A 14,116-nucleotide genomic window follows, 5' to 3' on the forward strand; every position below is an offset into this window, starting at 1 on the left:
TGCACTAAATACTGTGAACATCTATATTTAGTATAAATTTGTAACACTTTAGATTAGAGAACACTATTCAACATTGCTTATTAACATGCATTATACTAGCATATTGGCTGTATATAATGCACATATTAATTCCTTATTATGCACAACCATATTCTAGATACCTTAAAGATTGCTGCTGTTTCTGCAGCAACATGCATTTGATGCTTTTGACCTTTCAGTGGTGCTATTACCATAGACGTTAGTTAGGATCAAAGCACATTTTCATGAGAGAGAGAGAGAGAGAGAGAGAGAGAGAGACTGTTCAGCACAAATAAAAGAATAAATAGACCAGTTTTTTTCCCCCTCAGCTTGCTCTGCAGTGAAGTTGCATTCACAATACAAATGTGACATTAAAACAACATTGCATGTATTGCATGTTACTGGAAAACTATATAGTTTTGAAAGCAGCTGAATTACTATCACACTATTAATTTATGTGGTTGGAGTGTCACTGTCATAGTGGTTTGTGTGTTGGATGTTAAAAATGCCACATGCTGTCAAACTATATACCTTGGTTTAATTTCCTTGTTGTCGTTTCAATAACTCTTTATCCACAGGTTACGCAACGGTTATTGTTACTGTGTAACAAATAATCACTTAGAAGATTAACAAACATAGAATGTGAATAATTATCTGTGTGAATTAGTGGTGCAACATTTATAGAAATAGCATTCGAAAGAGAATGAAATATTTGCTATGGAAAGTATTTTTGAAATATATGATGAGGAATAATGAATATCCATCAGAAAAATCAAATGTGAGGGGTAAATAGTTAATGTGCAGATATTTGTAATTATACTTGTAATGTAAAATACACCTTTCAGCACCGTTTGACGGTGTTTCCGCCTTCAGAACGCCTTCACAGCATGACTATTATAGATACTGCCACTGCTTGTTCAAACTAGTGCAGTGACCCTGTAACAACACATCAGTTGTAAGCTAAGAAACTCAATTATCTTGTGGAGCGCAGGAAAAGTCGATGAAATCTTGCTCAGCAGCCATGGTTAGTGTGTTTCTCCTTGCATGTAAGTAATTACAAATTCAAAGAAATGACAAAATCTATCGTTGATGATCAATAGATAATAAACACAAATGCAGGTGGTGTTTGTTTAATAAATGTTGAATATCATTTTCAGATATCTCCGTGAATTTATTACTTAAATGTCAAGGTATGTTCCAGTAATGCACTAAATAAACAACTTGTAAAAGTAATATTGCACTTATCAGGATTAAAATGTTTCTAACTTTTTTCCTTCACAGGTCAAATGATTAATCAAGCTAAGATTTTCAGTGAAAGTACAGAAGTACCAGAAGGTAGTAGACTGGAAGTTACTTGTAGCACATTTGGTTTTACAGGAAAGGCAGTTTATTTATATCTGTGTAGAAATGGTGAAGCTATTGATATGAAAAATGGACCAACTCGACAAGACACCACCTTTAAAGTAGAGAGAATACAAATGAACCATTCAGGCAACTACAGCTGTGTGTTTTCAGAAGAGCAGTTGCAAATAAACAAAGTGATGGGATATGGTCATAATTACATCTTCATAAATGTGATTGGTAAGATGTACCGCAATCAAATTTTTGGATTCCTGAGCACAGATGAAATGTTAAATTACTTGTGCAATTTAACCCCAGTAGACTCAAAATGGCTTTTAATGAGACAGAAATGTTTGATATTGTGTGTTTTAGTTTTGGATGAATTTGACCTGGAATATATTATCGTTTAACCATAAGTGTTCTCTTTCTTGCCACAGAATCATTTATTTATACACAGATACATTTGCGAAAGTCTGAAGTGCCAGTGGGAAGTAATGCTGAATTCAGCTGCACAACATCCAACCCTTTACACAACAAACAGTCCACGAACATGATCTTGGTTTATCTAATCAAAAATGGAAAGCCCATTAAAGTTAATATTTGGGACAGAGAGAAGATGAGGACAATATTCACCCTCATAGAGGTCCTGATGGAAGATGCTGGGACATACAGTTGTGTTGTATTTTTTAACATACTCCCTTACCATGGAATGACACTTCGTCAAAATATTAAAGTTGATCTTCAGATAATTGGTAAGACTTGGGGCCAAAATTATTAGAAAACTAGTATTTTCACCAACTAAAAATGGTTTTAAGTCAGTTTTATTTTCTATCCTTTGCTGTAGTGTGTCAGTAGGATATATCAGTTTAGATTTCCAAGCATTCCTTTAGCCATTAATTGTAATAATCTAGTGATATTTTTGTCTGACAATAGCCACTGCTCCACACAAGAGATCTAATCTCATCATCATCCAGTCTGTCTGGAATGACATGAAGAAACAGAACAAACTGAGACAGACTAAATCTCCAAGATGCTTCAAGAAACCTACCTTCAAAGCTACAGTACTGTTAAAAGTTTTAGGCACTTGTGTAAAAATGCTGTAAAAAGAGGTTGCTGTCAAAATTAATGTCATAAATACATTTTCTTTAACATCTATTAACTAAATTAAATTGACATTTGGTGTGACCATCCTTTGCGTTTAAAACAGCTTTTGCCCTAGGTGAACTTGCTTTTAGTTTTTCAGGTAGCTTTGCAGGTAGGTTTCTTGAAGCATCTTGGAGATGTGGCCACAGTTCTTATAGATTACTAAAATATAAGAATTGAGTAAACTGTCAAAATAAGACCTTTTTGTGTTTCTGGGTTTTCTTTGACAGCGACATCTAACAGCAGCATTGACAAGGTCATACTTGTCATAATGTCCTCTTCCATAGTGTTACTTCTCAGTCTGTTTCTGGGAATCTGGGCACTGATCCGAAAACGAGGTAGTATTTTTTTCTAGATCTCAAAACACTGACACATTTCACTTTCTTGAATTGTTCTGTTTAAATCCTAACACTCTCATTTCTTTCTAATAGGATGCCTTGGAATCCAAAATGAAAGGTTGGTTTGAGAAGTTATGAGAAGCTAAAGTAAATAAGAAATTAAATCTAGCAGATATTAGATTTAGGATGCATTCAAGGGTGCAATTCTGATGCATTCTTAATCAACAGATCCTCGAAAAACGAGACAGAGCTCAGAGGAACAGAAGAGTTATATGACGGTATTAATTCTATGGTTCTTGTTTCTTGTTGGATTACGGGTAGGCTGTTGCTATACATAACAACTGAGCTCATGAACTTAACTGTTGTGTTAATTAATAACTTTAATATATCGCTGAGTCAACCCAATCTCATGAGCAAGTCTACTACTTTACAAACTGGAAATATCATATGAATTTGTACAGTTTTTAGATAAAACGTAAGCATGGAGCTTCATTATAGGCCATAGGCAGATTGTATGAATTCATATAAATTAGCAATCAATTTGCCAAAACGTAAAATAATTGCCATGATATTGTTGTCATTGTTTAAATTTTTAGATATTTCTATACATAAGATATATATATCAGCATTTAGGAGTATACTATAATACAGATAATATCAAAGCTAAAGAAATGGACTAAAAAGCCCTAAAACTCAGATTTCTCTACTCTCTCCTACTGTAATTTTGTATCTTACATTAAGAAATCTATGTTATAGAAATTGACAAACCTGACTCATCTGGTACTGGTCACATACAACGTGCTGTCTGGTAAGCCACTAATTTATATGCTTTGTGCTGTTTATTGTGCTATTTTTATCTTTTATTTTACATACTGAATTCACATGCCTTTTCTCTTGTCTGTTTCACTATCAGCTTTTACATGAATAATTGATTATTTTTTTTTTCTTATTTATTTGACTGTTTCTACAAAAATTCTGTGGTTGCGTAAATCAATGTCCAACGGCTCAGGGATGCCTCAGAGTCAGATGATTCAGATGGTAAGTTTGCATTTAATGAATTAATGAATATATGTTAAAAAAGTTGTTTCAACATAAAATCCTTTGTTACACCACTGACTTAATTTTAGTTTAATCAACTTGCAATTTTAAGTTAATTAATGTTAATTTAAGGGACAACTGGAATATTTTAGTTGAATAAGCTAAAAATTTAAGTCAGCGGGGTAAAACATTATTTTAAGTTGTTTTTTTTACAGTGACACTGTTATCTTATAGTATTGAAAACATAATATATTCACAGAACTTTTGTCATTTTGTGCTGTGCCATAACAATGACTAGCTGCATCTACGTTACACAAATGTCTTGTATTTTTACAGATGAAGAATGAAGTGTGATGTGCAGTACAGCACCTGCATGCATTACAGCATCATTCAATTATTATGTGGTGTTATCTTTAGCTGTTTTACAAATGTTGCTTTTTGTGGTTTATTTTAGCTTGTTTTTTAAGTTTCTGACTATTTTTTTGTTTACTGTCATTATTGTTGACCACTTCAGTCACTGTGCACTTTTTTAATGTAAACATTACAGTAAATGATCTTTCAAGCCTGGAAGTTAACTCTCAGAATTTATAGCAAAATACAATATACATATTGTTAATGCAACATGAAATTGTTGTTAAAACAAACTGTTGATGGTTTTCTTTTTTTATTTTGTAATCTGCAGTGTGTTAGTGTATTCACGCATGTAAGGAGAATATCTCATAATAAAACGCTTGGAATTTTTTTCAGCAGTTACAGATCATATTTCCTCATTTTTTATGCACTGTACAAAATTAAACTTTCATTTTGTCAGACAAACTATTTAAAGGTTGATTGAACTGTCAAATGTACAAAATGTTGACATTGCATAAAGACTAAATTGAAGTCGATTTTAGGTTTAGATTTAGTATGAACAAGTTAATATACTAAAATACTAAAAAACTTATAAAACTGAGGATACACTTTGTGTTTAATAATTGGGCCTTTTTTGGTTAAAGCATGGGGACTTGTGATTGCAAATATGTTATTCAGAATAGGAATATATTTTTAATTCCATGTGTTTTTGTTTATATTTTGCTTTTAAAGTAGAGTAATTCATGTTTTCTTTGGTGAACTTTCTTCCATTGTAACGTGTATACAACTTGTTTTGGATGCAAAGAAGTAACTCTATATAAACTTTTCAGTGTGCTTAAACTGATTACACAAGTTATACTAAGAAAAGAACTAAGGATGTTCTATATCACAATTATGTAATGTTTATGCTCATCTTAACTTAAAGTGCAGGATTATTGAACTTGCATTCACAAGTAAAAATTGTGAATATTTTTTTTTATATTTATATTTAATATATATATATATTCAAATTCTGATTTGTTACAGCGTAAATGTTCTTTTTCAAAAATATTATCTTTACTATCTCGAAAATATTAACAAAAAAGTATATGCACTGTAAAAGGAAATTTTAGATATGCAGACATATGTACAATTCTGCTTTTGTTAAACAGTTATATTTCAGATTTTAAATTCTTTCACATAAAAATCACCTGAATTCTGATTTCATTACTGTAATTCAGATGTGCATTTGAGATACCTTGGGTTTCTTTTTAGATTAGTAGTGCACATAGTGCACTTTAGTGCAAATGCCTAAAATAGATTAAACTGGTCCAAACACATTTACATAAACACAACAAAACTAAGATTAAAATTAGAAATCAGAAAAAATTTTGGTGTTCACAAATAATTTATTTTTGTTTGTTTACTTGCATACTTGTCTATTGAGTACTTACATACATTACATATCTCAGACTTTGTCTGTTCGATTTTTCATTCTGTACATGTATAAAGAAGAACCGAAGAAATGTTATCTTGTGTTCTCTGCAACTTCAGTAGTGTGTTTAAAATTACACCTGATGGAAAATGTTCAAAAGGTTTCAGTGCTAGTGGCTTAAGTGCGCATGACTGTTATGACACACAGTGCACATTTATAAGAACTATAGTACAGATGGACAGATGAGACAAAATATGAATTGGCTGGTTAAACTGAGAAAAATACAACCAACAGACAAGCAAACAGATTTTGGGCTGTATTACAGGTTTTGAACTAATGGGCAAGTGCATATGTGCAACACATGTATAACCACCCACCCACACACACACACATGCACCTCACATGCTGTATTTAACCACTTTCCTATCATGTCTCAGCAAATGCCGCCTGAATAGAGCCGAAACTAGAAATAGAGCAAAGTTCTGCATCACACGCCTAGTACTGCATATGTTTGTCTACTCAAATAATAGCTTTAACCACAGTCGATTGCACTGCAGTGGAAATTTACACAACGACTTTCTGTAACTCCAATCCACTGAACTTCAAATGACATCAAGCAAAATGCACAAATTTGCCTGCCCAAAAAGAGCTGAGAGTTACTATCCATAAACTTTGTTCAACCTTTTAATTACTTAATATGAAACTTGATATTTGCATGCATTTTGTATATACTTGGCTAAAAATATGTCTTTAATCAAGATTTAAACTGAGAGTGTGTATATGTGCCCCAATAATTAGCTCAGGTAATTTAGAAATTCAACCTGGTCTTGATGAAACATATTGCTGGGTCTCATCGACATAACAATGGAAACTAATCCCCTGCCTTCTAACAGTATTTCCCAGGGGAAGTATGTGCATATATTGAACATAGGAGAGGGACTAAAACAGAACCTTGTGGCACTCCATACTTTATAGGTATTAAACTAGATAGTCCTTCATTTAAACAAAATTGTAACAATCAGACAGATAGGGTCAAAGCCATCTGAATGCCTGTCCCGGAATGCAGCACTAAGATTAAGTAAATCATTTGTAAATTTAGCTAGAGCAGTTTCTGTGCTATGATTGGGCTTGAAACCTGACTGAAACTTTTTATAAACATCATTCATTTGAAAGAACAAGCATAACTGAGCAGACACACTCCCCCCCCCCCCCCCCCCCCCCCAATATTTTAGACTTTGAAGATTTGAAATGATTGGAATTTGCTAATTCATTTGGATCTAGTTGTTATGTCTTAAAAAGAGGCTCCCAACTCGAAGAATTTTGGTAGTTGACATAAAGAGGAGTTGATAATGTTGTGAGGAGGATCTCTTGCTACAGGTAACACTTCTTACATTAATTTAGTTGGTATGGAATTACCATACCAAGCATATTGTTGGTTTAATTTCATTCAATCATTCATTCATTCATTCATTCATTCATTATTTATATAGCCCTTTTGGTCCAATAAAGCATTGTATTAGTTTTTGGGGGGAGCTATATGAGACTGAATAATAAGACTAATAAATAACTAAGAATAATAAGACACTGCCAAAAGATACAAAACTGATACTTTCAATTTTCTTCGTGAAGAAATTCATTAAGTCATTACTACTAAAATGCGATGAAATACTGTTTAGACAATGTCTGTTTTTTTTTTTATTATTATTCTTGCCACTGTAGTAAATAAAAACCTGGGATTGTTTTGATTATTAATGGATACATTAAGCCCTGGCAACTCTTAGAGTCTGTCTATAGCTGGATGTACTGTATTTGTATGCAATTCTAAAAAACTCTAAATTACTTTTTCCCTCCATTTTTATTTTTATTTGATGGGGGCAGTAACGCGCTAGTGAAACTCACATTAATTTAATTTTACTTGATTACATATGAGAGATCTTCCCAACCAACACCCTTGTATGGGAATACTACTTGGCAAAACTTTATTTTATAGTGTTGTTACAAATGCATTACTAAATAATATAGAAATATATAATAACAATACAATGTGTAAGTGCAAGCAGGTTTTTTTTCAAGATTGTAAATAGGGTCAGCTTTCTTGTTGAATTTAATATGGTACTATACGTGTTTTATTTATAGTCCAGGCCATAACAATGTCAACTTTACACATTATGTAATAAAAGGTCTCTGCTCACTCAGTCTCTCTATCCACCAAAGGGTCATTAGCCTAAAAATGGCTGAAGACCTCTGGTGTACTCTCATTAACATGCATGTTTTGAGCAAGAGAGGGCAGACTTTACAAGATAATGGAGGATCCAGGGCTGTGATTGGCTGTTTTTTTTATGTGTGTGAAAATGTGAGGGGGGCTTGCCTTTCTGGAGGAGGAACAGGAGACCGTGACGGAGTGTGTGTGTGTGAGAGAGAGAGAGAGTAAGCAGCCACACACATGCTGGTTGGCATGGACACACGAAAAATTCTAAAGATTCTGCTTCCTTCCAGTCCATAATCAGGTAAGGAAAAGAATGACAAAGAAAGAAAAATGGAGACAGACAGAGGGACACTGGTTGTTTGCAGACTGATGAACGTGTATAATCTCAATAGACAGGTGGATAGATGCATGCTTTGTGTGTTAAGGTCCGCTCACATGTGCATGATGCAGAACATTGTGGTTTTCCTATAGACTGTCACATAACCTGGCATGTTTGTGAATAGATATACTTGTGGTCATTTGCACATACATGAAAGATGCAAAAGATGCAGCATGCAGGTCTTCACTGCATATCACATATATGTTTAACGGCTAACAAGCTTGTGAGTCTTCAGTAACAGCTCAGACTGTATTTCTGCATAATAAAGTGCTTGCACGTTTATGGCTGCTTGCAGGTCTTCTCTGTGGCTTTGCTGCTCCTGATGGTATCATGGTAACAGCTCAAAACACTGTCAGATCTGTCTTCCTGCTAATTTGCTGTGCTGTCCTCTGCTCCTCTATAGGTGAGTGTCTCTAACCTTGGCTCAGTGCCCACCTATCATCTGTGCCTGAGTGAAATCTCATGAGACCTTTCAAGAACATGCCCAGGTCATAATTCAACTTAAAATTAAAACAAATAAATTACAATTTATATGTAATATATAAATAATTTATATAATTATTTTAGGACCATTAAGAAAAAAAAAACCTAGAATAAAAAAAGTGTGCTGAATTTGGAATGTTGTTTTGTCCATACGGAAGTCAATTTTCACTAAATCCATTTGGTTACCAACATTCTTCAAAATATACATGTCCAGTTCTCTCTCAGTGGTGGGGAATTTTCAGTCTGCTGATTGCATTATTACCCAAGTAGGTAATTGAATCAAATCACATCATTTTGTAATAATAACCATCTGATTTACATTGGTTTATTATTCCAATTATTACATAGATACTCACCAAATGATAAATATGTGAATGTGAAATATTGATTTGAATTACTTGTGTAACTATACAGTAGTTGTATATTATATTTAAAGTTTTTGCTAAGAAAAAAAAAACGTAGTAAATGAACACTGTAACTATATTTTGCCCGATTCTGATCAGCCTGGATATATTTTTTAACAAATCGCATCTTTAATATAATATAATATAATATAATATAATATAATATAATATAATATAATATAATATAATCGTCACATGTATGTTCCAGTTTAGTTCCTCATTATTAGTTAATCATCGTTCAATCTGTTCACCTGTTATGTTTCATTATCTCATTTGTCTCACTCCATTTAAGCCCTGTGTTCTCCTCAGTTTCTTTGTCTCAGATTAATGTTATTTCAGTGCTATAGGTGTGTTGACGATTATTAAAATCCCTTTACGTTTACTCCGTCTTTGTGCGTCTTTTTCTACAACCATGATGTGTGACTATAATATAATATAATAGATTTAGTATTATTTTGGGATGAAATGTGACCTGTGATTCACTCACTCGTCCATCTGTGGCTCACATCTCTTTATCTAATTATTATTTCCAACAGCTCTCTTGCTCTATGACCCTCTCTGTGATGGAGGCTCTCAGTGACATAGAGGTGTAGATAAGATCACACACTAAAATGGATTGTCTCTTCTATTTTTGCCAGCGAGGGGCTATAAAATCAGAACCAGACAGAAACAAAGACTGGTACATATTATAGAAATATCAGGTGCCACAATCAGGTGCCATGTGGTATGTATTGTAAGTAGTCGTGGGGAAGTCGTGGCCTAATGGTTAGAGAGTCGGACTCGTAATCGAAAGGTTGCGAGTTCGAGCCCCCGGCCGGCAGGAATTGTAGGTGGGGGGAGGGAATGTCCAGCGCTCTCTCCACCCTCAATACCACGACTGAGGTGCCCTTGAGCAAGGCACCGAACCCCCAATTGCTCCCCGGGCGCTGCAGCATGGCTGCCCACTGCTCCGGGTGTGTGTTCACGGTGTGTGTGTGTGTGTGTGTGTGTGTGGATTTGTTCACTACTCACTGCTGTGTGTGTGCACTTGGATGGGTTAAACGCAGAGCACCAATTTCGAGTATGGGTCACCATACTTGACAATACGTCACGACTTTACTTTACTTTTACTAGTCACAAAAGCCCCAAATCTATAATCTACAAACCCGATTCCAAAAAAGTTGGGACACTGTACAAATTGTGAATAAAAACAGAATGCAATGATGTGGAAGTTTCAAATTTCAATATTTTATTCAGAATACAACATAGATGACATATCAAATGTTTAAACTGAGAAAATGTATCATTTTAAGGGAAAAATACGTTTATTTTAAATTTCATGGCATCAACACATCTCAAAAAAGTTGGGACAAGGCCATGTTTACCACTGTGTGGCATCCCCTCTTCTTTTTATAACAGTCTGCAAACGTCTGGGGACTGAGGAGACAAGTTGCTCAAGTTTAGGAATAGGAATGTTGTCCCATTCTTGTCTAATACAGGCTTCTAGTTGCTCAACTGTCTTAGGTCTTCTTTGTCGCATCTTCCTCTTTATGATGCGCCAAATGTTTTCTATGGGTGAAAGATCTGGACTGCAGGCTGGCCATTTCAGTACCCGGATCCTCCTTCTACGCAGCCATGATGTTGTAATTGATGCAGTATGTGGTCTGGCATTGTCAAGTTGGAAAATGCAAGGTCTTCCCTGAAAGAGACAACGTCTGGATGGGAGCATATGTTGTTCTAGAACTTGGATATACCTTTCAGCATTGATGGTGCCTTTCCAGATGTGTAAGCTGCCCATGCCACACGCACTCATGCAACCCCATACCATCAGAGATGCAGGCTTCTGAACTGAGCGCTGATAACAACTTGGGTTGTCCTTGTCCTCTTTAGTCCGGATGACATGGCGTCCCAATTTTCCAAAAAGAACTTCGAATTTTGATTCGTCTGACCACAGAACAGTTTTCCACTTTGCCACAGTCCATTTTAAATAAGCCTTGGCCCAGAGAAAACGCCTGCGCTTCTGGATCATTTTTAGATATGTTTTCTTTTTTGACCTATAGAGTTTTAGCCGGCAACGGCGAATGGCACGGTGTATTGTGTTCACCGACAATGTTTGCTGGAAGTAATCCTGAGCCCATGTTGTGATTTCCATTACAGTAGCATTCCTGTATGTGATGCAGTGCCGTCTAAGGGCCCGAAGATCACGGGCATCCAGTATGGTTTTCTGGCCTTGACCCTTACGCACAGAGATTGTTCCAGATTCTCTGAATCTTTGGATGATATTATGCACTGTAGATGATGATAACTTCAAACTCTTCGCAATTTTTCTCTGAGAAACTCCTTTCTGATATTGCTCCACTATTTTTTGCCGCAGCATTGGGGGAATTGGTGATCCTCTTGCCATCTTGACTTCTGAGAGACACTGCCACTTTGAGAGGCTCTTTTTATACCCAATCATGTTGCCAATTGACCTAATAAGTTGCACATTGGTCCTCCAGCTGTTCCTTATATCTACATTTAACTTTTCCGGCCTCTTATTGTTACCTGTCCCAACTTTTTTGGAATGTGTAGCTCTCATGAAATCCAAAATGAGACAATATTTGGCATGACATTTCAAAATGTCTCACTTTCAACATTTGATATGTTATCTATATTCTATTGTGAATAAAATATAAGTTTATGAGATTTGTAAATTATTGCATTCCTTTTTTATTCGTAATTTGTACATTGTCCCAACTTTTTTGGAATCGGGTTTGTAAATGCAAAACAATACACTTTTGGATTTAGTTGATTTCAAAATATGCAGCAAATGGAGAAAAATGTAACTTGCAGCAATTGTGAATAAGTGCGTTTATTTGAGGTTTGAAGGCGAAACTGATGATTCCAATCCATGCCCACACAGTTCACCTCAGAGATGTAATATCAGGCAGCACTTTTGGATTTAAGTGACACATTTTACAGCATGGTTCTTGAGGAAATAAATTTCCTCAGCTTTTCCCTTGGGCTCAGCTTTGGTACACTGCAAAAATTCCAAATGTGTAGTTATTAGCCTAAGAAGCTACTTTTAAACTGAGCTGACCCTTAAAATTTCTTTTGTTGGTGTAACCTAATGTGGTCATATTGATTTAGTAATATTGGATTCTATAATTTAGTTATTACATTTGTGTATTAATTGGATAAAACTGCATTTATGTACTTAAAACAGTATTTATTTCTGCATTTATTTCTGGTACCAGCAAATATGCTTTTTGCTGACTGCCTAAAGCCTTATATTTAGAATATACTTGTAGGCTGTATCATTAGTGACTCATGGATATTGCATTTGTTACTGCCAGTCTTTGCATTTCAGTAAGTGATTGTCAATCCAGGTTATTAGTGTGTTACTACTTTTTTAATTGAACAAAAAATTACTTTATTATAAGATAAAATGTAATGAAAAGCTCAACAATGTTCTTTAAGATGCACATTAAGAGCAGAAATTTAGAGCAGAAATTATTATGCCAGGAGCGATTCAGAGTGTTTTAATAAATCATGATCTACATGTTCACCCACATTGATAATTACTTTATGATAGAGTACATGTCCACTGAAACAGTGAGACCTGAGGATTAATACATTTTCTAATCAGTTTTATATTGATTAAAGGAGACCAGACCACAGATATTGATCAATGGAAAAACAAGCTGAAACCAGAATACCATCTGCGGTTGTCTGTGAAATGAACAGTTAAAGAGCATCAAGATTTATAAGCAAAGAAACTGAGCTTTGGGGCAGTGATAAAATTGCAAAATTCAATCAATATCTAAATACGGAGCTGAATAATAGGCACAGAATGCAATCAATATATGCTATTTGGGTCATACCACACATTTTGTAGGATAAATGCAGAACCGATCAAGGATGGGCAGTATTTCAAATACATGTATTTAAAATACGTACTTGAAATACAAAATACTATTTTGTATTTTAATACCTTTGAAAAAATCTAATGTATTTTGTATTTAAATACATTTAATCTTAGTATTTTTGTATTTTCCAAATACATAAAATACTTTTTGCCAGTCAACCTCTTTATTGGACTGCTGGTTTCCTGTATCAACTAGTTCAAACATGCCACTTTCATGCATGTGAGTTGCAGCTGTATGACTCCATTTAGAATTGGGTAGGCTAATTACATTTTCTGGATTCCTGTAAGGAAACAAGGAATAATACTGCCTTCATGTGCTATCACAATTTCCTATTTCCAATTTCAGAAGTCCTGATTACAAGCATATTGCATTCAAGTGCTTTTGTGGAGGACGCGAGGTTCCCTGGGAAAATCTTATTAAAGCCAAAATCATAGATATTTAAGATATTTAATTTTGAATAAAATGTAGCACCCCATTTGTTGACAACTATATCATCATTCACAGTGCTATCTTTATTGTTAGCTTGTTGATGATTCTGGATTTTTAGTCAAATACATGCTGTTTTGCTGTGTATACACCATACAAAATGCTTGAAATGGCCATTGCACTACTATTTGCATGACTTTAACATTAAAACAAGGTGATCTTGCTTTTGTGGGAAAAAAAGCATACCTGTCTCAGCAGGTAAAAAAAAAAAAAAAAAAACTAGCAAGGGGAACATAGCATTAGCACCAGTCAGTCTTGTTAGTTTTTTTTTTTGGGTTAGATTTTGGTTTTATCAACTAGCGTGGCGCGTCCGGTGTAGACACCGTGTTATTCACCTATTGAGAAGAAACAAGGCAACCTCGGCATCTGATCGCAGGCCTTCCGCTCCTTGAGTTCTCTTCAGCGCTAGAAGATATTTACACGGGTCCCACTTCTTGCCTTATCATTATGCAGATGTTTTCCGCTTTTATTTTTTATCCGCCATCTCTATCTTTCTGTCGCTCGGCTCAGCTGTTCACTGAATGCTCTCTCCTCCACATCATGAGTAGACACGCCCCTTACTGCTGATTGGCTACAAGTTTGTTTTGTTACTTGAGCATTTAGTGACAGATGACACAACTGCATTGTA

General features: G+C 34.9%; 1 protein-coding gene across 1 annotated transcript; it reads left to right on the top strand.

The window, feature by feature from the left end:
* Positions 1–942: 942 nt before the first annotated feature.
* Positions 943–4,626, top strand: LOC306843355 (uncharacterized protein). The gene is made up of 10 exons (XM_079374797.1): positions 943–1,064; positions 1,176–1,208; positions 1,300–1,599; positions 1,797–2,111; positions 2,733–2,840; positions 2,934–2,958; positions 3,069–3,118; positions 3,597–3,648; positions 3,850–3,878; positions 4,215–4,626. Exons 1-10 carry the CDS (start codon positions 1,019–1,021, stop codon positions 4,223–4,225), a joined length of 969 nt encoding a protein of 322 aa, XP_079230923.1. The 5' UTR covers positions 943–1,018; the 3' UTR covers positions 4,226–4,626.
* The last annotated feature ends 9,490 nt before the right edge of the window (positions 4,627–14,116 follow it).

This window comes from Barbus barbus (genome assembly GCF_936440315.1).
Source record: "Barbus barbus genome assembly, chromosome: 23".
Taxonomy (NCBI): Eukaryota; Metazoa; Chordata; class Actinopteri; order Cypriniformes; family Cyprinidae; genus Barbus; species Barbus barbus.